Source organism: Suricata suricatta, chromosome 8 (assembly GCF_006229205.1).
Source record: "Suricata suricatta isolate VVHF042 chromosome 8, meerkat_22Aug2017_6uvM2_HiC, whole genome shotgun sequence".
Classification (NCBI taxonomy): Eukaryota; Metazoa; Chordata; class Mammalia; order Carnivora; family Herpestidae; genus Suricata; species Suricata suricatta.
The window spans coordinates 136,362,293-136,383,589 of record NC_043707.1 but is presented as its reverse complement, the minus strand read 5'-3'; the positions used below and the strand labels follow the sequence as shown (position 1 = coordinate 136,383,589).

The 21,297-nt window shown below is 53.1% G+C and overlaps 1 protein-coding gene across 4 annotated transcripts in view; it reads left to right on the top strand.

Annotated features, from left to right (window-relative positions):
* Positions 1–21,297, top strand: part of PARK7 (Parkinsonism associated deglycase) — a 37,819-nt gene that overhangs the window by 10,453 nt on the left and 6,069 nt on the right. For 3 of the 4 annotated variants that reach the window (XM_029949733.1, XM_029949734.1, XM_029949732.1), the window contains exons 6-7: positions 945–1,031; positions 5,773–6,266. In XM_029949733.1, the coding sequence (XP_029805593.1) occupies positions 945–1,031; positions 5,773–5,933 (248 nt within the window). In that variant the 3' untranslated portion in view covers positions 5,934–6,266. Of the gene's footprint in view, positions 1–944; positions 1,032–5,772; positions 6,267–21,297 lie in introns of those variants that run through there. The other variant, XM_029949735.1, reaches the window with a different exon arrangement.

The following is a 21,297-nucleotide window of genomic DNA, read 5'->3' as shown; positions in this document are numbered from 1 at the left end:
GACCGTGAGATCCTGACCTGAGCTGAAGTCGGACGCTCAGCCGACTGAGCCTCCAGGCGCCCCGTGTCCTAACCTGTTTTGAGGGTCTTACTGCTGTTCTGCAGCATGTGTTTCTAGGTGTGACGTGAAGCTTAGAGGAAAAGGTAGAATACTTTTTTTTTAAGTTTCAAGGTAATATAACAAAGTCATAAAGTATTTTTGTTTCAGTCCTTACCTGAGGAACGTTACATCCAAAATATGGTAGTGATTCTCAGTGAAGTTGACCATTGTCAGTGACTCCTTTGGAGCAAAAATCTCACATTAGCAACTGCACATGTTGAGGATCAGAAAGGACACCTGCGCGGGGGCGTTCGTGGTCACGGACACGGAAGGGCCGGCGCCGGCGTCAGGTTTCGGGGCCTTCCGCGGGCGCGTTTCCTTGCGGGCTGGACAGTGTCCTCGTCCCGATAACAGGCCGTCCGCCCGGGGTGCTCGCGGGGCTGGGTGGCTGAGCGGGCGCTCGTTCTCACTTTCTAGTAGAAAACCGGAATGAGGCTGTAAATAGGGGTCAAGGCCAGAGGTTTGGCGCGCACCAGCTGCCTTCAACGTGTGACTGACTCAGGTGCTCAGAGTGAGGCCTTGGTGGCCTCCCGTCCTTGTCCCCCCGGCGCACTTGCCTGCAGTTCCATGAGGGACCACGCTCTGTGTGTCTGGAGGCGGCTCCGGACCCCCTGATCCAGTGGTGATCGGGTACTGGAGTCTGCGCACTGCTGCCGGGTGTGCTCAGGAGAGGGTGTGTGACACACGGCCGCACGTCTCGTGCGAAAAAGTGTTCACTTTCAGAATCATCAGGGTATTTTAGGTAACAGCCTCCTGGCTTTGAAAAATACTTCCGTTGCGGTTTTAAACCAGGAGTTTTTTATGTCTATACTTAAGTAAGTAAGTGTTTTTATTAATCTTTTCAGGTCCTACGGCTCTTCTGGCTCATGAAATAGGTTTTGGAAGCAAAGTTACGACACACCCGCTTGCTAAAGACAAAATGATGAATGGGAGTAAGTATATGCTTATATTTTATTTAAAAACAATTTTTTTTAAGTTTGAGAGAGAGAGAGAGAGTGAGCGGGAGAGGGGCAGAGAGGGAGAGACAGAATCCCAAGCAGGCTCCACACCAGCAGTGCAGAGCCCGACACGGGATTCAAACCCATGAACTGGGAGATCACGGCCCGAGCTGAAATCAGGAGTCAGACGCTTAACCGACTGAGCCGCCCAGGCGCCCCGTGCTTATATTTTAATGAGCGAAAAGGCCTCCGACAGCTGGGATTCGGCTTTGCGTCCCACCTGCTAACCTGACGCAGAGACCCTCTCCGCGGGGCGAGGGGCGCTGTGTGCCTCACTTCCTGCGCGAGTGTAGCGGCCGCAGGGGGGCGGGCGGTGGGGAGGGGGTGCCCGCCCCCCTGCGCCCCGACAGGTGCGTCCCGGATGAGCGTGGTTGCAGAAAGTGCCCTTTGCCCGCAGTCCAGAGGGAGGTGGGCGTTGTTCTCTCCTGGGCGGCGGGTCTGTTATTTCGGGTGACGTGTTTCTTTCATAAATGGCAGCGGGACTGTTAGGTTTTATTAATTTATTTTTATCAAAACAATTTCTGTCCGTGGTAAAAAGTGCAAACAGTACAAAAGGGGGTGAAATAAAAACCCTTTTCCCGTGTGTCCTCACCCTCTCCCTGCTCTGTTAGGACGCGTCCTGCGTGACTGGGGTTTTCTCCGCACGGACTCGCCGTCCTCTGTAGTTTAATAGTTTCATTCACTTGGAGTCTGCGGAGTGTATTGTCCTGCAACACTTACTTAGTTATTTACTTACTTAGAGACGGAGTGGAAATGGGGCCGGGGCGGGTGCCGGGGCGGAGGCCGGGGCGGGGCGGGGGGCTGGGGGGCCGGGGCGGTAGAGAATCTCAGGCTCCGTGCCCCGCTTGGGGCCCGACACGGGGCCCAGGCCCATGACCTTGGGATCACAACCTGAGCAGGAATCCCGCGTTGGATGCGCAGCTGACTGAGCCCCCCAGGCGCCCCCGCAGCCTGCGTTTTAAACCCCAGATTGTACCCTCGCGTGGCCGGAGGCCGGCGAGCGGCCAGGCCAAGTATTTCCTCCTTTGCAGGGCCGCTTGCTCGGGGGCCGTGACAGACGCCTGCCGTGGGGCTCAGTCTGCAAAACGCATCGCTGTTTTTTGGGTACAGTTTATTGGTAAACGTAGGAGTCTTGATCTCAGCTCAGGTCCTGAGCTCACGGTTCATGACCTCGAGCCCTGGATCGGGCCCTGCCGTCACCTCCGTCCTCCAGGAGGACAGCTCGCGGACACAGGACACACACGTCAAGTTGAGAACTAGAAGGAGCGCAGGGTAATTCGGAGAGGAGTATTGTTAGTAATACGTTAGTCCTGGAGCAGGTTAATTAGGGGCGCGGCGGAACCCCGCGTGTGCACGTGCACCTGTGAGCCGTGCCCTGCCTCTCAGCCTGACAGTCACAACCCCGTCAGGCGGGTGGCGTCTCCCCTGCCACCTGTCCCTGGAGCACACGCCCCAGAGAGACAGGGGCCCCGGGGCTTGCAGAGAGGAAGAGAACGCCACACTAGTGCCGATGAGGGCAGGAGCGTCTGCACTTCCCAGTCAGAAGCCGGGGGGTGGGGGGGGTTCGGCGGGCACTGAGCCCCCAGGGGCCCGGAGCGGCCGGCTCTGGGACAGCGTCGCCAGCCCGATGCCCGCGAGCAAACCGGAGGACGGAACGGTAATGGCGGCAGCGGACTCAGACACGGCTGTGCCCGGTCGGGGTTGGTCCCGGGTCTCAGCCGCGCTCGGCGCCCGTTCTGAGCTCCTGCGCTAAGGAGGCCGGTGACGTGTCTTCCGTCGTCTTCCCGCGGCCAGGTCGTGTGGCGCGGCCGCCCTGGGTTGCGTTTTCTTTTAACGAAGAGACACTGCGTTCTAGAGCAGCGCGAGGCTCCCGGCAGAACGCAACGGGACGTGCGCCCCCCCCCCCCGCCCCTGCCCACGCACGCACGCGCAGTCTCCCTGTGCCACAGCAGATCCACGTGGCATCACTGCCTCCGATCTGTCTACAGCAGGGTTTGCTCTTGGTGTTGGGCGTTCAGAATATCCTCAAGGTTGATCCAAGGAAGCATCTTCTCAAACACCTACTACGTTTTTGTAGTTGCTACAAAGATACTAAGTTGTCGATTAAACCATCTGTGAAAAGTGGATGTTTTTTGGCAGAAGGCTCTGGCTCCTGGGCATTTGGTAACATAAAAATATACCGTGCCCGGGGCTGATGGAGAGGTTCTGGAGTCAGAGAGATCGGAATCAGGCTTCCTCTGGCAGTTGCAACATGTTGGGCGGGGGCGTCCAGGAGGCCACGTTCCTCCTTTATCTGCGGCTGGATCTGTTGTGTCTGTTGGCCTGCGGTGCCTCCAGAGCGCGGAGCTGGACTCAGAACAGAGGCGAGTAGATGTTAACCGTCAGCATTTGTCGGGGGCACACACACATGTCATGTGCACGGAACCCCGCCAGGGCCTGGGGCTTCCCGGGAGAGGGGACCGGCCCCGGGAGGCCAGGCGCCTTGCCCGGGCTCGGGCCAGAGCTCAGGCGGCCTCTCCCGTGACGCTCCTGCCCACGGACATTCCGAGGCATCGGGCTCAGCAGTCCGTCCTCCCACGGGACGAGGATGTTACAAATGTCGGTCCTCAGAGCGTCTGAGAAGCGAGGCTGTCCCCCTCCTGGGTGTCTCTGGTCCTCTTCGTCCGCAGCGTGCACAGAGAGGGTCAGGGGGAACCTGCTCCCATAAGCACTCCGGTCAGAAGGACATAGTCTTCCCTCCTCTCAGTTTTTAAGTGAAGAAATGGTTACTTTAATGGTCTTCTTGGGCTCCTGTCTGTCCGTTGTTCTCAAGAGCATCTGCAGACCCCCGGCACGTCGGTGCGCAGCGAAGCGCCCCATCTCTGGGGCCGGGCTCCCCCTCCACCAACCTCAGTGTCCGTCCTCGGCCTCACGCCCCAAGGCGTCCGTGGCCCCGGCCTCACAGGGTCCCACCTGGATGGCAGGTGCTTTTCCGTCTCCACTGTGGTTCCTTCCCGTCCAGTCTTGGCGCAGGTCAGACCCGGGACGCGCCCGCCACCGCGCAGAGCAGGCCCTCCTGGGTGCCGGAGGGGGCCGGGGCAGGCCCCCCTGGGTGCCGGAGGGGGCCGGGGCAGGCCCCCCTGGGTGCCGGAGGGGGCCGGGGCAGGTCCTCCTGGGTGCCGGAGGGGGCCGGGGCAGGCCCCCCTGGGTACTGGAAGGGGCCGGGGCAGGCCCTTGGGCAGAGCTGGATACGCCCCGGACATGCACTCCGGGAGGGGGACCTTCCTTGTGGCGCTGAGCGCAGAGTGGAGGGAAGGACGGGCGGAAGGCGGGGCCGGGACGCGGTGATGCTGTGGGAACCAGGGACGCTCCTCTGTCACCTGGTGCTTGGGAGCCGCTCCGTGGTCCCCTTCAAGCCGATGAGGGCCCAGCGCGGACGGGCCGCTCTCCCGTCCATCAGCGCTGTCAGCGCGGGTCCTGTCTGCCCCAGTGCCACCGCGGGGCCTGATCTAGGGAGCTGTCACCAGGCCTGCTGTGAGGGGCGTCGCTGGCGGGGGGACGGCTCTCTGGGCAGCAGGGGCGGGGCAGGCGGCCGGGCTCTGGGAGGGCTGGTGACCTCCGTGCGCAGGGGGAGGCCGCGGCGAGCTGGCGCTGCGGATTCCCGGCTTCGTGGCTCTGGTTTGCCCACGTGTCCTGTGGTCATTCCCCGAATTCGGATATGGGAGGAGGATGTGCTTGTTTTACTGTATTTTCCCCCCAGATGCCAGTTGGGGACGCAGAAGGGAAGTGGTTCCTGAGACGTGGCTGCTGTTCCTCCCTCCACACGGCTCCCCTCCCTGGCTCTGCCTTTGTTTGGCTAGTTTGTTTCTGAGGCAGTGTGTGCGTGACGCAGGCAGTCCGTGGGACAGGGGTCCGTGGGACAGGGGTCCGTGGGACTGACAGGCTGTTGGAAACGGGCACAGAGACGCAGGCCTCTCGGGAGGGAATGAATGGTCTTCAGGACAGAGGGAGGGGCCCTGGGAGAACAGATGGGAAGTGTGACCGTTTGTGACGAAGTCCGTCTGGTGTCCACTTCCGGTCTCCTCTCCTGGGACAGGAGCCCTCCTCCCTGGGCGATGGACTCCCGGGACTCCCGGAGGGGACAGGACAGCCGAGGTCCCGTAGGAGGCCCCGTCCCCAGGCGGGGTGCGGTGGGGGTCCCTGCCGGCGCCGCTCGTGCGCTGCCTTCAGCCCCAAGCGGTCACTGCTGCGAAGCGGCCCATTTCGGGGCGGCTCTTCCCTCAGTGCACAGGGCGGACCCGAGCCTTTGTCGATGACGGAAGCGCGAGAGCGGCCTTCCCTGCGGCGCCTCACACGACGTCAGCGCCGCCGTGGTCCTCTGTGCCGTTCCGCCGGCTGCCAGCGCCTCTCCCCTCCGCCGCACACACGGTGGCACCTCCTGCGATATCGCCACGCTGGGCCGAGCTCGCCAGCCGCCTCGTGGGTTTGGTCTGGGTTTTTTTTTTAATGTCCAGGAGAAAGTAAACTATTTAAATAAAAAAAATAAAGTCAAATACCCACAGTTGGTTACACCAAATAAAAAAAAATAACGTGCGTGAGACCGTCGTCTGTGGGACCAGGGACGCGGCTCGCGGGCAGGCGGCGGGTGGCCCGCGGAGCCCGCTCGGAGGTGACCGCCGCCCCTCTCGCCCGCCAGGCCGGTACAGCTACTCGGAGAACCGCGTGGAGAAGGACGGCCTGATCCTCACGAGCCGCGGGCCCGGGACCAGCTTCGAGTTCGCGCTCGCCATCGTGGAGGCGCTGAGCGGCAAGGACGTGGCCGCCCAGGTGAGGGCGCCGCTCGTGCTCGCGGATTAGAGCCGCAGCTTCGAGAACGCAGTCGTCGGAGCAGCGGAGCCTGCTCCCGGGGCCGGCCCCCCGCGCCTGCGCCCTGGCCCCGCGGTCCTGACCCTGCCTGTCCACAGATGGCACTGAGCGAACTGCTGGTGGTTTTCCTTCGCCACTGCTTTCCCCTCCGCTGTTGGCGAAATCGCGTTCACGGGCAGCCTCGCCCGTTCGCTGTCGATGCGCCCCCGAGGGGTGAGCGGATAGTGAGCACGTCTGTCACAGCCCGGCAGGGATTTAGGAGGCTGTGAACTCCTCTCGTGTGAGTTGTGCATCGTTAACGTGCTATTAAAAGATCCCAAGGAAGTCGCTGTAGCAGTGGATTTTTGTAGCGCGCTTCCTTTCCGCGTTGTGCAAGTGAGGACCTAGGAGGCTGGCCCCGCCTCTGCTCTCCCTGCGGTCCTCCCTCCCTCCCTTCCCAGCCCCTCCATGACCGGCCCTGCCGCCAGGGCGCCTCCAGCCCGCACCTCGGCCGTGCCTGCTGGCGGCCTTCTCTCCCCGCTGCCAGGAGGACACGCAGGGAACCTGGGCCCGCCAGCGGCACCCTGTCCCCGAGGAGAGCCCCCAGGCATGCAGGTCTAGCGTCCCTGAGCAGGAGCCGCTCCGTCCCCTGGCTCTCTCCTTGCTCTCTCCTGTCCCCACTGCCAGCTGTGCTGCTGTGGCCGGGGCAGCGGCCCAGGCCCGGGCTCCACGCCGTGCCATGGCGTGGTGCTTTTGCTTCCTTCCTCCGTCCTGTTCCTTCCCGCCCCCGCTCTGGCCAAGAACAGATGTCAGCGAGCGTCTGGAAAGGCCGCTGGTAACTGTTTTAAACATGGGGTCACAGAGCCTCGTGGCAACCCCTCACCGGCCTTGTGGCCCCAAAACAGCAGACACGTTAGGCGACGGTCCTGGTTGTGACCCAGGCGGCAGTGGGCAGTGGGCCCTCGGGCCGCCGCTTGCCGACCCCGCGCTAGGAGACCGGGCAGGTAACTGTTGTAAGTGCAGGTCTGTAACACATTTGGGGAAATGATGAAGCTATAAAGAGACTGCTAGGGGAGAGACAAGAGAGACCCGTGTTCTGAGAAGAGTAGGGTCAGGAGGGAACGAGGGGCCATCTTCCGCAGCGTGTCCCAGAAGCCCTCTCAGCCCCAGGGCCGTGCCCGGCGCCTCCCACCCGCCCGCCTTGGAAATCTGCAGACTTGGGTGTGGGTGAGGCAGGTCTGTTAGCATTCCAGGAAAGAGAAGCTGGACATGCAAAGGCCCTGAGGCAGGAGCACGTGGAGGGACAGCAAGGGGGCCAGTTGAGGGGGGAGTTGGAGGTGAGGCTGGGGAGGCAAGGCCTGGACCTGACTCAGGGAGCCGTGGAGGAGGGACCCAGTCCTTGGCTCAAAGGCCCTGAGAAGGCCTGCTGCAGGCCCCAGACGGGAGGCTCGAGGCCCAGGAATGGGAGGCAGTGGCTGGGAGCTGTTGGGGGGGAGACAAGAGGCCCTTGGGACAATTGCCACATCTTGAGCACACGGTCAACTGGAGATTCTGTATCAGGAGCCGGAGAGGGCACTTGGGGTTGGGTAGGATGAATTTAGAGATGTCCCGGACTGAAAACCCAGAGACCAAAGTCACAAGTTACTGACCTGAAAAAATTACTAGCGAGCATTTGTGAACTCTCCCAAGTTACTGGGGTTTTTACCAGCCGCGCCCCCACCCCAGCTCCAAATAACCCCCTGGAATTCTGCAGGGATCTAGAGGAAGGGAAACAATCTGCATTTTCATGCCTGTAGGGCAGCCGGAAAAGGTGGGTCTAGAATGGCCAGCAATGGAAAGAGCCTTTCTGGGGGAACCTTTATCAGAGCTCAGGTGTCCAGTGAAGTTTCCCCCAGAAAGGGTTTGGGGCCCGGCTGCAGGAGGCACCTTGTCTAAGCCCTGGGGCCTCTTCTGGCTGGAGCAGGAATGACCGCGCCTCAGGCACATTGATAGGCGGGACCTCCACCCTCTCTCCAGCTGCTCCTCCTTCAGGAAGCTGGGAGGCAGGGGAAGGGGTGGCGGGAGGTTCAGGAGGCAAACCAAGCCTGGGAACCGAAGTTGGGGTGGGAGCGGGGGGCATCAGAGTTGAGCGTGGCCCGTCCAGCTGACTGGACGGCCCCTCCTGCGCCTGGGGTCACCGGAGGTCAAACTTGGAGGGACTTCGGTGCCACCTGGCCCACTCAGCCTCAACGACAGTAGCTGTGAGAGCTCCCGGGGTCTGCGTGGCCCCCGGAGGGCGAGGGAGGACATGGGCTCCAGAAACCAAGCTTGACCCTGGAGCTCAGGCCCCTTGAGAAAGGAGAAAGTTCTGGGTGCTGGGCGGGAGGCGGCCGGGCTCCGGTCCTGGGGCCCGTCCAGAGAGGCAGCCGCCAGCCTGCCCTTCCGAAGTGGGCGTCGGCACCTGTCTCCGTGTGGCTTAGGAAGGGCTTCCTTCCGTCCCCAGGTGCTGGAGAGTAGGACATGGGAGGAGCCATACTTGTTGAGCGCCCACTGTATACCGGTCACTGAGCTGGGTGACTCGGGTTTTTCACACTTAATACAAAAGGGCCCGCGCTGTATGTCCCCATTCTGCCCCTCCCCTTGACACAGTGTCCCCGGGAGACTTGTGCCCCCAGCGCGGAGAGATTCACACGCTGCGCCATCCAGCCCGATCCTCGGTGCCAGCAGCGTGTCACGAGGGGCTGAAGCTGTCACCCGTGATAAAAAGGAGAAAACCCTTGTCTCTCTAGAGGTCAGGACCTGCGCTGTGGGATTGTCAGAGGATCAAAGGCCACAATAAAAGGGAAGTACCTTCCTTAAACTGAAACGCTAAATGTAAAGTATTATTTTTAGTGTAGCCGACTGTCCCAGCTCAGAGTCTGGTTGTGTGTTCTCTGTTCTAGGATGTTGGTTCCCTAAGGAACGCGAACACCAAATTTACCTGCAGAATAATCTCAGGGGTTTTATTTTTAGGAAATTCCCTGTCTTTGCCCTGAGTCACACCAGCGAGCCGCCAGCCCGAGCCTGTGGGGCCGGCGGTGAGCTGTGCAGGCGGGGCCACAGGAAATCCTGTTTGCATCTGGCCCGGACGCACCCCGTAGCTCCGAGCGAGGGGTCCTTCGGGAGCTGGGCCCTTGCCTCATCCTGGCTCTAGCCTGAGGCACCCAGGCCTGGGGCTTCCCTGTGCGCCCATATCACTGTCACCCCTGTCACCTCCCTCCTCTCTGCTTCCCGAAGCCCGAAGGGGTGGGTTCAGGTTCCCGGACCAGCCCTGGGCCGGCGGCGGTGACCCACAGGCCGGATGAGATCTCGGCACCTGGGCGCCCAGCTGCCACTCTACTTCGCGACTTCAGCGCTGCGTGGGACCGTGACTGCGGGTCTCCTCTTTTTAAAAAAGTATCTTGTTTTTGACTTCAGCAAGCTCTTGGAAATCTTTACCTGGCTTCAAAATAATGTTAGAGGGGCGCCTGGCTGGCTCAGTCAGTGGAGGTTCCAACTTCAGGTCATGATCTCACAGTTTGTGACTTCGAGCCCCGCATCAGGCTCTGTGCTGCCAGCTGAGAGCCTGGAAACTGCTTCTGATTCTGTGTCTTGCCTCTCTCTCTGCCCCTTCCCTGTCTCTTTCTCTCTCTCTCAAAAAAATAAACATTAAAAAAAAAGATTTCTACATAATCTTAAAAAAATAAAATAAATACATAAGCCCAAAGAGGTAGGTGTGCCATAAAAAATATGCTTGGCTGAGGTCTCTTCTTTCAAAGGGAGAATAATTCCACAAAGTTCACTGAGGAGGGAGCTGTACTAAGTTTTTACGACCGGATGGAGTGTAGCCCATGTCCATCCTGAATCCCTGTGTCCTGAGGATCTGTCCCTCCAGCCGGGCCGTGGGGGGAGGCCCTGGGCCCTGCCCGCGCCCCGTGAGCCTCTGCGCCCTAACACGGTGGGCCGGCACTTTTACAAAAAGCAGACTTCTCTCCATCTGCGCCGCTGAATGACCGGCCCCGGGGATGGAGGGTGGGCGGGTGGCAGGCTTGTTAAGGGTGACAGGTGAGAGGCACACAGAGGCTGAGACATCAGCCCACAGTCCTGCCTCAGAGCCGGAGACCTTACCTTTGGATTCGCTTTAAGCTGTGAATCAACGCGAGAATGAACTGTGCAGGTTCACAGGCAGGAATGAGCTCCCCCTCTTTTCTAACACCTGGTTCTGCTTCCACGTCCCTCGTGCAGGAACGACAGTCACTCCGCGTCCGTAGGGCAGAGTAAATAGTCTCCCGGTTGGGGATAATACTGTGTCATTAGTCCACGAGGCTTCTAGCTCGGTGCCACCTGGGTCTTAAAACACTTAAAAAACCTAATTATACAACGGACATGCCAATACCTGCGGTTGGAAAAGGCCAGATGGCACCTGAATACACAGAGCAGGACTGGAATCGTGCTCTTTCCTGCCCGCCCTCGCCCCGGCCTCCCCCTCTTTCCCAAAAGACCCGCTTTGGGGTCCCTTTTCCAGCAGTTTCTATGAACTTACAGACATATAATAAGACACATGACCACGCACACGTTACGTGTGCATACACCTCGATCTGCACATTCGAGCTTTAACAAGTATTTTGGAATAAATAGGGGCGCCTGGGGGGCTCAGTCGGTTAAGGGTCGCACTCTTCATTTCGGGTCAGGTCATGTTCTCATGGTTTATAGGATCGAGCCCCACATTGGGCTCTGCCCTGACAGCAAGGAGCCTGCTTGGGATTCTCTCTCTCTCTGTCTCTCTCTCTCTCTCTCTCTCTCTCTCTCTCTCTCTCTCTCTCTTTCTGTCCTTCTGCTGCTAATGCTCTCTCTCTCTCTCACTCAAAATAAAAAATAAACTTGAAAACCATATATCCAGTTGCTTGGCATTAAGTACGTTCACACTGTCGTGCGGACCGTCATCATTGTCCAATTCTGGAACTCTCTTCACCCCGCAAAGCTGAAACACTGTCCCCACTAAACCAGCCCCTGCCGCTGCCATTCTTCTGTCTCTGTGAATTTGACCATTCTCGGGACCTCATGTGAGTGGAGTCAGTGTCTGTCTGTGACTGACTCATGTCATTTCCTGCAATGTCCTCAAGGTTCATCCAAGTTGTAGCACGTGTCAGAATCTCCTTCCTTTTTTCGGGCTGCGTAATATTCTGTGCATGGTTTGTACTGTTTTGCTCACCCATTCATCTGTCGATGGACACTCCGGCAGCTTCCACATCTGGGCCTCTCTGAACGATGCTGCTATCCACGTGGGTGTGCGGATTCCTCTCAGAGAGCCTGCGCTCAGTCTTCGGGTAAATGCCCAGACATGGAGTCACTGGATCATATGTTAAACCCACTTCTGATTTTTCGAGGGACTGAGAAATTATTTTCCACGGTGGCTGCACATCTTCACGTTCCCACCAGCAGTCACGGCGCTCCGGTTTCTCTACGTCCTCCCCAACACTTAGTCTTTGCTTTTTTTTTTTTTTTTTTTTTCCAAAAAGGTAGAGCATGGCACCTGGCTAGCTCATTTGGAAAAGCGTGTGACTCTTGATCTTGGGGTTGTGAGTTCAAGCCCCATGTTGGGTGTAGAGATTACTTAAAATCTTGGTGCCCCTGGGTGTCCCAGTCGATTGAGCATCTGACTCTTGATTTTGGCTCAGGTCATGATCTCCCAGTTTGTGAGTTCGAGCCCCACGTCGGCCTCTGCGCTGACAGTGTGGAGCCTGTTTGGGATTCTCTCTCTCTCAAAATAAATAAATAAACTTCAAAAACTTAGATTAATTTTTAAAAAGAGGGGCGCCTGGGGTGGCCCAATTGGTTAAGTATCCACTTCAGCTCAGGTCATAATCTCATGGTTTGTGAGTTCAAGCCCCGCCTGGGGCTCTGTGCTAACAGCTGGGAGCCGGGAGCCTGCTCCCGATTCTGCCCCTCCCCAGCTCACGCTTTGTGTCTCTCTCTCTCTCTCTCTCTCTCTCTCTCTCTCTCTCTCTCTCAAAAATAAATTAGCATTAAATAAATTAAAAAAGATAGTAGCTATTTTAATGGATGCAAGGTGGTAACTCATTGTGGTTTTGATTTATGCTTCCTTAATGATTAGCGATGTTGAGTGTCTTTTCTTGTGCTTAACGGACATGAGTATGTCTGCTTTAGAGATATGTCTAGTCTCTTGTCCATTTTGAATCAGGTTGTTTAGTTTATTTGTCAGTAATAATGGATTTTTAAGGGTTTTTTGACAATTATTCAACATTTAAGAAAATATTGCAGGGGTGCCTGGTGGCTCAGTTGGTTGACCATTCAACTCTTGATTTTGGCGCGGGTCATGATCCCAGGGTTATAGGATCAAGTCCCATGTCGGGCTCCACGCCGAGCTCAGAGCCTGCATGGGATGCTCACTCGCTCTCTGCCCCTCTCCCCTGCTTGTACATGTGCGCTCCCTCTCTCTAAAATTAAAACAAACATTAAAGGGGTGCCTGGGTGCTCATTTGGTTAAGCCAGCAACTCTTGGTTTCAGCTCAGGCTCAGGTCATGATCTCATGCTTGCTGGGTTTGAGCCCTGCATCGGGCTCTGGGCTGGCGGGGCAAGTCTGCTTGGGCTTCTCTCTCTCTCCCTCCCTCTTACTGCCCCTCCTCCACTCTCTCTCTCTCCCTTTCTCTCAAAATAAATAAATAAACTTTTTTAAAATTAAAAAACAATTCACAAAAGTAAAGAAAAAATATTTTAGGAGACAAATTTGTGTGTACATCTTTGTGCAAGTATGAATATTTCTAAAGAGTTTTTTATGTTTTATTATTTAAAAATTTTTTTGTTTTTATTTATTTTTGATATATAGAGAGACAGAGTATGAGTAAGGGAGGGGCAGACAGAGAGACACACACACAGAATCTGAAGCAGGCTCCAGGCTCCGAGCCATCAGCACAGAGCCCAACGCGGGGCTTGAACCCATGAACCGTGAGATCATGACCTGAGCCAAAGTCAGATGCTTAACCAGCTGAGCCACCCAGGCGCCCCTCCATATTTTTAAAAATTTATTTATTTATTTATTTATTTATTTATTTATTTATTTATTTATTATTTTAAAATTGTTTTTAAATGTTTTTATTTATTTTTGAGAAAGAGAGAGGGACAGCACGAGCAGGGGAGGGTCAGAAAGAGGAGGAGTCACATGATCTGAAGCAGGCTCCAGGCTCCAAGCTGTCAGCACAGAGCCTGACACAGGGCTTGAACCCACGAACCACGAGATCATGACCTGAGCTGAAGTCGGACGCTTAACCGACTGAGCCCCCCAGGCGCCCCACCATCTTTTTATTTTAAAATATTTGTTGTGAAATAAAAAAACATACAAAGATCGGATGAAAATGCAGATACACAGTTTTAAGTGAATGGCTGTTCACCTACCACCCAAGTTAGGAAAAGGAGCCTCACCAGTGTTTCACTGGATGATTCTCCCCAGTCAAGACTCCCAACCTAACACCCAGAGGCAACCACTGCTGTGCATCCACTGCATGAATACCCCCCATTCGTCCATTTTGCACTGGTGAACATTCAGGTCGCTTCCGATGCGGTGCACGTGACTCTGGTGATCGAGCTTTCCCAGGGCAGACACTGCTGTGGGCCACTCGGGTCATGTTTGGTCGTAGGAGTGAGAGGGGTCTTAACTGCTTTTGTTCCACGGACCCCTTTCCCACACTAGAGAAGCCTTCGGACACCTTCTTAGAATAACATTTTAAAGTACGTAAAATATATAGGATCATAAAGAAAACTGTATTGGAATATCGTTTTCAAAATATTAAAACAAATTTGTGATAAAATGTATGCCCTCCTACTATCTATCACGTGGTAATACTTAGTAATCAGTCTAATTACTACTCTAATTTTTTTATGTTTGTTTATATTTGAGAGAGAGACAGAGGGCGAGTGGCGGGGAGGGAGGTTGCAGAGAGAGGGAGACACAGAATCAGAAGCAGGCCCCAGGCTCTGAGCTGTCAGCACAGAGCCCGATGCGGGGCTTGAACCCATGAACCGTGAGATCATAACATGAGCTGAAGTCTGGCACTTAACCAACTGCGCCACGTGAGTGCCCCATAACTACCCACATTTTGCAGTCGTGATGAGCACAAATGATATTTTGAGATACCAGCAACAAGTTTAACATGATATGATAATCTGTGTTTGGTGGAAGTCACAGCCATGAGTAATGCTACTTTGGTTTGATTCCTAATAGAGGAAAATACCAAGTTGCAGTTAGATATTAGGGAAATGCAGTTTTTTTTTCTCTGTTGAAGCATACAGGGCCCCGAGTTCCATCTGTGTGCCCCAGGTTAGGAACCCTCACCCCAAGAAATGCTAGACCATCTCCCAAGTGGTTATGGGGCTTTATACTCCATGCCCAGGGAATGACTGCCGTCTGGATTCCTGTGAGTTTTAAGTGAATGGCTGTTCACCTACCACCCAAAATAAGAAAAGGATCCTCACCAGTGTTTTACTAGATGATTCTTCCCAGGGCACCTGGCTGACTTAGTACGTGGAGCATGTTTGACCCTTGATCTTGGTTTGTAAGTTCCAGGCCCAACTTGGGTAGAGAGATTACTCAAAAATACAATCTTAAGGGGCGCCTGGGTGGTTCAGTCTTTTAAACGTTGGCTCAGGTCATGATCTCACGTTTCGTGAGTTCGAAGCCCGTGTCGGGCTCTGTGCTGACAGCCTCGAGGTTGGAGCTTGGAGCTCAGAGCTTGGAGCCTGCTCTGGAGTCTGGTCTCCCTCTCTCTCTGCCCCTCCCCTCCTGGAGATTTTAATTTGCATTTTTCTGATTATTCATGAAGCATCTTTTCATAGGGTTTTTTCTTCTGTGTCATGATTACCTTTTGCTCATTTTTCTGTTGGGTTTTTGCTGTTACCTCTTTGATTTGTACAAATTCTTCATATGAGGAGAAATGGGGAGAGATGAGTGAACTGTTTTTTGTTTAAATAAATAATAAAGAAAAAGCAAAAAAAAACCCCTATTATTTATATATGTCACAAGTATATAATCTTCCGGATTGTGGTTTGCCTTTTTTATTCTTTACGGTTTCTGTAATAGACAGAAATACTCAATTTTCTTTTTTAATTACAAAAAGTTTAATTAGTTAATTAACTAATTAAAGTAGGCTCTATGCCCAGCGTGGAACCAAGTAAGGGGCTTGAAATCAGGACCTTGAAGTCAAGACCTGAGCTGAGATCACGAGTCGGTCCCTTAACTGACCGAGCCAGCCAGGCACCCCCAGGAATTCTTACTTTTCATACAGTACAATTTGTCAGTGTTTGTGTTTATAGTCTGTGCTAACTTCTTTTCTATCTCAAGATCTTTAGGCCAAACCTAAACCACATCTAGAACTTAGCTGCAAAAGAGCCTCAGCAATGAGACTTTTTTTTTTTTTAATACTAGCCTCTGCCGGGCGAGTTGGGCGTGTGTTCTGGATCCTTTGATCCCGTTCAGCACAGAACCCCCCAGCGGCTCAGTTCATGTTCGCCTTTGGTCCACCTTTGCTAGTGTGTCTTTTCCCTCCCCTTATTTTAATCCTGGGGGAGACGCTGTTCGCTGGCTGCTGAGCACTCACTTGTAATTCCCTTCTCTCTTGTTTACTTTTACCACCAAGGCAGGAGGGGACTATCTTCTTTTGTCAGGTGACAACAGTTTTGCTTCATGAAACACAAGCAGAAGCTGGGAATTCTGGAAGGTGTTTCCTTTCCCTGAAAAGGGAAACAGAGTGACTAGTTTTGCTTCTTTTCCGTGTGGATGTGAAGGCTGGAGTCTTGGCAGCCTTTCTGTGACCATGAAGAAAAGGTAAAGAGACAGGCTGGGAAACCATCCCTCTACTACTGAACGAAGACCAGCAGCCACACACCCCCAGACTTCTAGAAGAAAAATAAACCCACGTTGCTGGCTGTTGTTAGGTGGTGTTTCTGTTATTTGTACTCAGAAGTAGCCCTAACTGGTACACAGCTTTCTTTTTACGTGTGTCTTCCGCGAATAACACGGAGATTCTGTTGTTAGCTAAGTCTGAAAGTCTGTATTCTAAAATGGGGATTCAGTCCACTCTTCTTTTGTGATTGCTGTTATGTTTTGACTTATTCCTGTGACCTTATTTTGTTTACTTTTTACCGTGATTTTTTGTTTTTAAGATTTTAGTTTTAAGTCACCTCAACCCCCAACATGAGGCTCGAACTCACAACCTTGAGATCAAGAGTAGTATGCTTTCCTGACTGGGCCAGCCAGGTGCCCGTACCATGATTTTTTTAACATTAAATTTCCCCTTTTTTGTTCCCATTTGTTGGATTGATTTTTTTTTTAAGTTTATTTATTTGAGGGAAGAGAGAGAGAGAGAGAGCACGCGCACGCACGCACACGCACACACACACACACACACACACACACACACACACACACACGAGTGGAGGGGCCGGGGGGGTGGGGGAGAGAATCCCAAGAAGGCCCCACACTCAGCACAGAACCCAACACAGGGCTCAAACCCATGAACCATGAGATCATGACCTGAGCCAAGACACTTAACCAACAGTGCCATCCATGTGCCCCAAGACTGATCATTTTTTAAAGTTTCATTTTCTTTTTCTTCAAATGGTTTAGAAGTGGTACATCCAATTTTTAGTATTCTCAACTGAGGCAATTTTCTGATTGCTTTTTCTTTTGAAGACTTTCTACTTGTCTGTCTTTGTCTTTATGTTCATGTTATGATCCTTTCTTTGATCCAATCTGCTATCAATCCTCTGAAACAAAAACCATTTTATTTTTAGATCCAGCATTTTTCAGGTCTAAGATTTCCATTTGGCTCTTTTTTTATATTTTCTACATTACTCCTAAAAATTCCCTAAATCTTCATCCATTCTATCCCTCATTTCCTAGAAAATCTTTATTTTTATGATAATTATTTTATTAGCTTTAGTAATTCAGCATCAGGTTATCTATGGGTCTGCTTCTATTGACTGCTTTTTCCTCCCTCTTTCAACATGCATTCTGCTTCTTTTCACGTCTCGTAAATTTGTATCATATACTGAACACATAGTTTCTGTCATCGTCCTCTGAAAAGTGGTAAGTTTGGTTTTAGAAGACAATTAAATTCCCAGCAGATAACCTTGATCGTGCGGTGGGTTGGTTATAGGCGTTTTTAGGGTGTTTACCTCAGTCTGGGATGTGGTCCTCGCTTCCAACTGCCCAGTGGGTTTACCAAGTACCTGGAAGTTGGCTGGACTTGACTGACATCCAAACTCTGTCTCCGTAGCTGAGCGGCTGTGGGAAGTCCGCTCAGTTCCTCTGGCCTTGTGGCTGCTGCCTCCCACCGCATTCCTTGGAGAAGCGCGTGTACCTACCTGCACACGCGCCGTTCAGAGCTCAGCCAAGGATTCGGGGCACGCTGTGGACAGATCTGGGGGCTTCCCCCGCTCCACGACCCGCCCTCCCTCTGTTCCCAACCACTCTGGCAGGAAACCCTGAAATTGAACTTCTGTCTGTTCAGCCCAGTAAGACTGCCCCTTCCTTGCTGTTTGAATTCTATTTCTTAAAAAAAAAATTATTTCAGTTTATTTATTTATTTGAGAGAGAGAGAGAGAGAGCACGAGTCGGGGAGGGGCAGAGGGAAGGAGAGACAGAATCCCACGCAGGCTCCGCACATCAGCACGGAGCCCGATGCGGGGGTTGAACTCATGAACTGTGAGATCATGACCTGAGCCGAGTCGGAGCTTAAGGAATGTCGCCCCCCAGGCGCCCCTGAACTCCACTTCTTCTACGCTGAGAGATGTAAGGAACGGTCCAGCGGGAGCGCTGCTTACACATGGATCTGCATATGTTCGTGTCCTTGTTTTCCCGGGCACTGGCCGCTCTCCGCTGCCCCCACATGGCTGGGGGTTTTTTGTTGTTATTTTATCCTGGGTTTATAATTGTCATAGGCAGGATGGTCCATCTGGTGCAAGTTTTTCTGCCATTACCTGAAGGGGAACTTACCGCCCCAATTTTTAATGTACATTTAATAGTGGTCAATAATTTCCAGAATTAATCCATTCTACCCTCTCCTCCCAAAAGACCAAGGCATTAGTCTGTCTTCAGTGTCTTCCTCATTCTCTTCCTCCTGGAATTAACCTGGGATCTTAGTTCTCTGTCATTAGTAATTCTTTAACGATGCAGAAAACTTTATTTAAACATGATAGGTTATAATGTCTTCTCTTCTCTCCATTGCCCACTGGGCACATCTGCCTCCTCCTGGAATTCTTTTTGTCTTGCTGAGTTGCGGTCCTTGAGAGATGCTTCCGGAAAGCCAATCTGAGAGGGATGGACATTCCAAGGTTGGTATGCCCCCGACAGTTCATTCTGACCTTTCTCTTGAATGCTGATTTGGCCGAGTGCAAGACTGTGTGTTCAGAATCACTTTTTTGTAGACTCTTGATAACAAGGCTCCGTTTTCTTCAGGTTCCTGTGTGGCTGGGGCTCACAGAATGCCTGCTCTGTTCTGGGTAACTTCCCGCTTGTTTTTCCCTTCAGAACATGTCTGTTTTTGTGTTTTGTTTCCAACCTCAGTATCCTTCAGTTTTGGGAAATGTGTCTGGGTGTGTCTTATTTTGGGGTAAATCATTTGACATCAGAGGGTCCTTTCCATATGAAGACCTGTGTCTTTCTTCAGATCTGGGAAATTTTTTCATATTATTATTTTTAAATTTTTTAATGTTTATTTTTGAGAGAGAGAGACAGAGTGCAAGTGGGGGAGGGGCAGAGAGAGAAGGAGACACAGAATCGGAAGCAGGCTCCAGGTCCTGAGCTGTCAGCACAGAGCCCGACGCAGGGTCTGAACCCATGACCTGAGCCGAAGTCGGATGCTCAATTGACTGAGCCATGAGGCGCCTGCTCTTCCTTTTTTTTTTTAATTTTTAGTTGAAGTATAGTTGACACACCACATCTGTCAGTTTCACGTGCACAGCACAGTGATCTGACTGACAGTCACACACGTGACAGTATAGTGTGCTCTAAGTATTTATTCTATGTCACTCTCTCTTCTTGTCTTCTCAGATCCTAAATGCCTCTTAACGCCCCCTCGGATTTTCTGTTCCTTGGCTCTTTTTCACAATAGCCTGTTTCCGTGGATGTACGATTCTGTCTAATCTCTGAGGGTTATTTTAGCATCTGTTTGCTTAGTGAAATGTTCATATGGGTGCTGGGCTCTTTTTCTTGAATTTTGTTCTTTTAAAAAATATTTTTACATCTTATTTATTTTTGCGAGAGAGATCGTGAATGGGAGAAGGGCAGAGAGAGAGAGGCAGACACAGATTCTGAAGCAGGCTCCAGGCTCTGAGCTGTCAGCACAGCCCCACATGGGGCTTGAACTCACAAACCAGGAGATCATGACCTGAGCCAAAGACATTTCTTGTTACCTGGGGCCTTGACATGTGACGTGTGACTGTCACCGACGCTCCCGCTCGCGGAGACTCACACTCACTAAAGCAGCTGCGCACGGCGGGGAGGGCGGAGAAGCTGGCTGGGGGTACCCTCGAGGGGGTTCCCCAGATAATCACCATGACGACCGCCCCAGGGCCCCTCCCTGTTCTGTGTCCAGTTAATGCACACTTTCCCCAGAGCTCCTGGAGCTTCACAGGAGTCGTGTCTATGCCTAGTTTAGCCTTTCTTTTTCCTGTGATGCTATTTCTCCCTCGTGCCACACCTGTCTGCTCTGGATCTTTCATGAATTCCTGCAGCAGTCAGGTATGTCAGTGGAGAGGTTTGGTTGTTTCTAGGTTTATTTACTCTGAGAGAGACAGAGACAGCATGAGTGGGGGAGGGGCAGAGAGGGAGGGAGAGAGAGAATCCCCAGCAGGTTCTGAACGGTCAGTGCAGAGCCCCACGCAGGGCTCAAACTCACGAAACCGGGAGATCATGACCTCAGCGGAGACCAAGGGTCAGAGGCTTACCCGACAGAGCCACATGGGTGCCCCGAGAGTTTTGTTTTTTACTTACAGACTGAGCCTGAATTCCAGGCGGTTTCAGGTGATGCTTAGCGGGACGGCAGGGGCCCCCAGGCGTCCGGCGAGGGACTGAGTCTCTGACATCCGATTGCAGTGCCTTCCTGGCCGTAGGCTGTAGCTGAGGATGCGGCCCCACTCTGCATAATGAGCGTGTCGTGCTCGGTGACCTTCCGGCTTAGAGGAGAGCGGCCGGCCAGCATCGGAGTTGACAACCGGGCGAGGAGTTGAAAGTGTATCCTCAACTTTAGGCTGTGAAATTTGGGAAGAAAGTCTTTCGGGGAAGTTCCCACCTGGAGCTCGGTGATCAATAGTTCCAGACAAATGGGAGCAGACTTCTAAGCCCGGCCCAGCTGCGGCAGTGCGCCCTGGCATGTAAATAACATGGCAGCGTTTTATGTGCAACGCAGGGTGTGGCGCTGAGGTGTGATTCAGAAAGAATAATATGAGTTTGTGTAGATGGAAATGGGCATTTGGGTGGGGATTAAGCCAGGACAGAATTATAATGCATGCCCATGGGTGGTGACACCTCGTTCTGCCTGCACTGAGGCTGTTCGGAGAAGACTGTATCCAGAAAACTTAAAGTATTTTTTAACATTTATTTATTTTTGAGAGACAGAGAGAGACAGAGCACGAGTGGGGAAGAAGCAGAGAAAGGAGACACAGAATCGGAAGCAGGCTCCAGGCTCTGAGCTATCAGCACAGAGCCCAACGCGGGGCTCGAACCCACGAACTGTAAGATCGTGACCTGAGCTGACGTTGGACTCTTAAACGATGGAGCAACCCAGGAGCCCCTGAAAACTTTTTGTCATTAATGGATACGTCGAATCCTTAGGAATATGATTTAAGGAAAAAAAAGCCATGATATGAAGAAATGTTGGCTAAAGACAGAGAAGATTTTAGAGAAGAACTTTTTTTTAATGTTTTAATTTTTGAGAGAGAGAGAGAGAGAAAGAGTACGTGAGCAGGGGAGGGTCAGAGAGAGAGAGGGAGACACAGAAACGGAAGCAGGCTCAGAGTCTGAGCTAGCTGTCAGCACAGAGCCTGATGAGGGGCTCGAACCCTGGAACCACGCGATCATGACCTGAGCTGACGACGGACGCCTCAGGCGCCCCGGGAAAAACGTTTTGAGCAAGCTTCTCCGTTTGGTAACTCGGCCCCTGTAGGAGGTCCTCACCAAATACCCGGATGACAAATGACAGTCTATTTATCATTGTTCAAAGCTGCGGATTGTCGAATAAGGGCCATTTGGACCGATTCAGCACCCACAAAGCTCTGAAGGAAAGAAAGAATGTGCCTTTGAAAACAAAAACAGACTTCTGCCCGGGGCCCTCCAGGTCCTGCCACACGCTGCAGGATCGACAT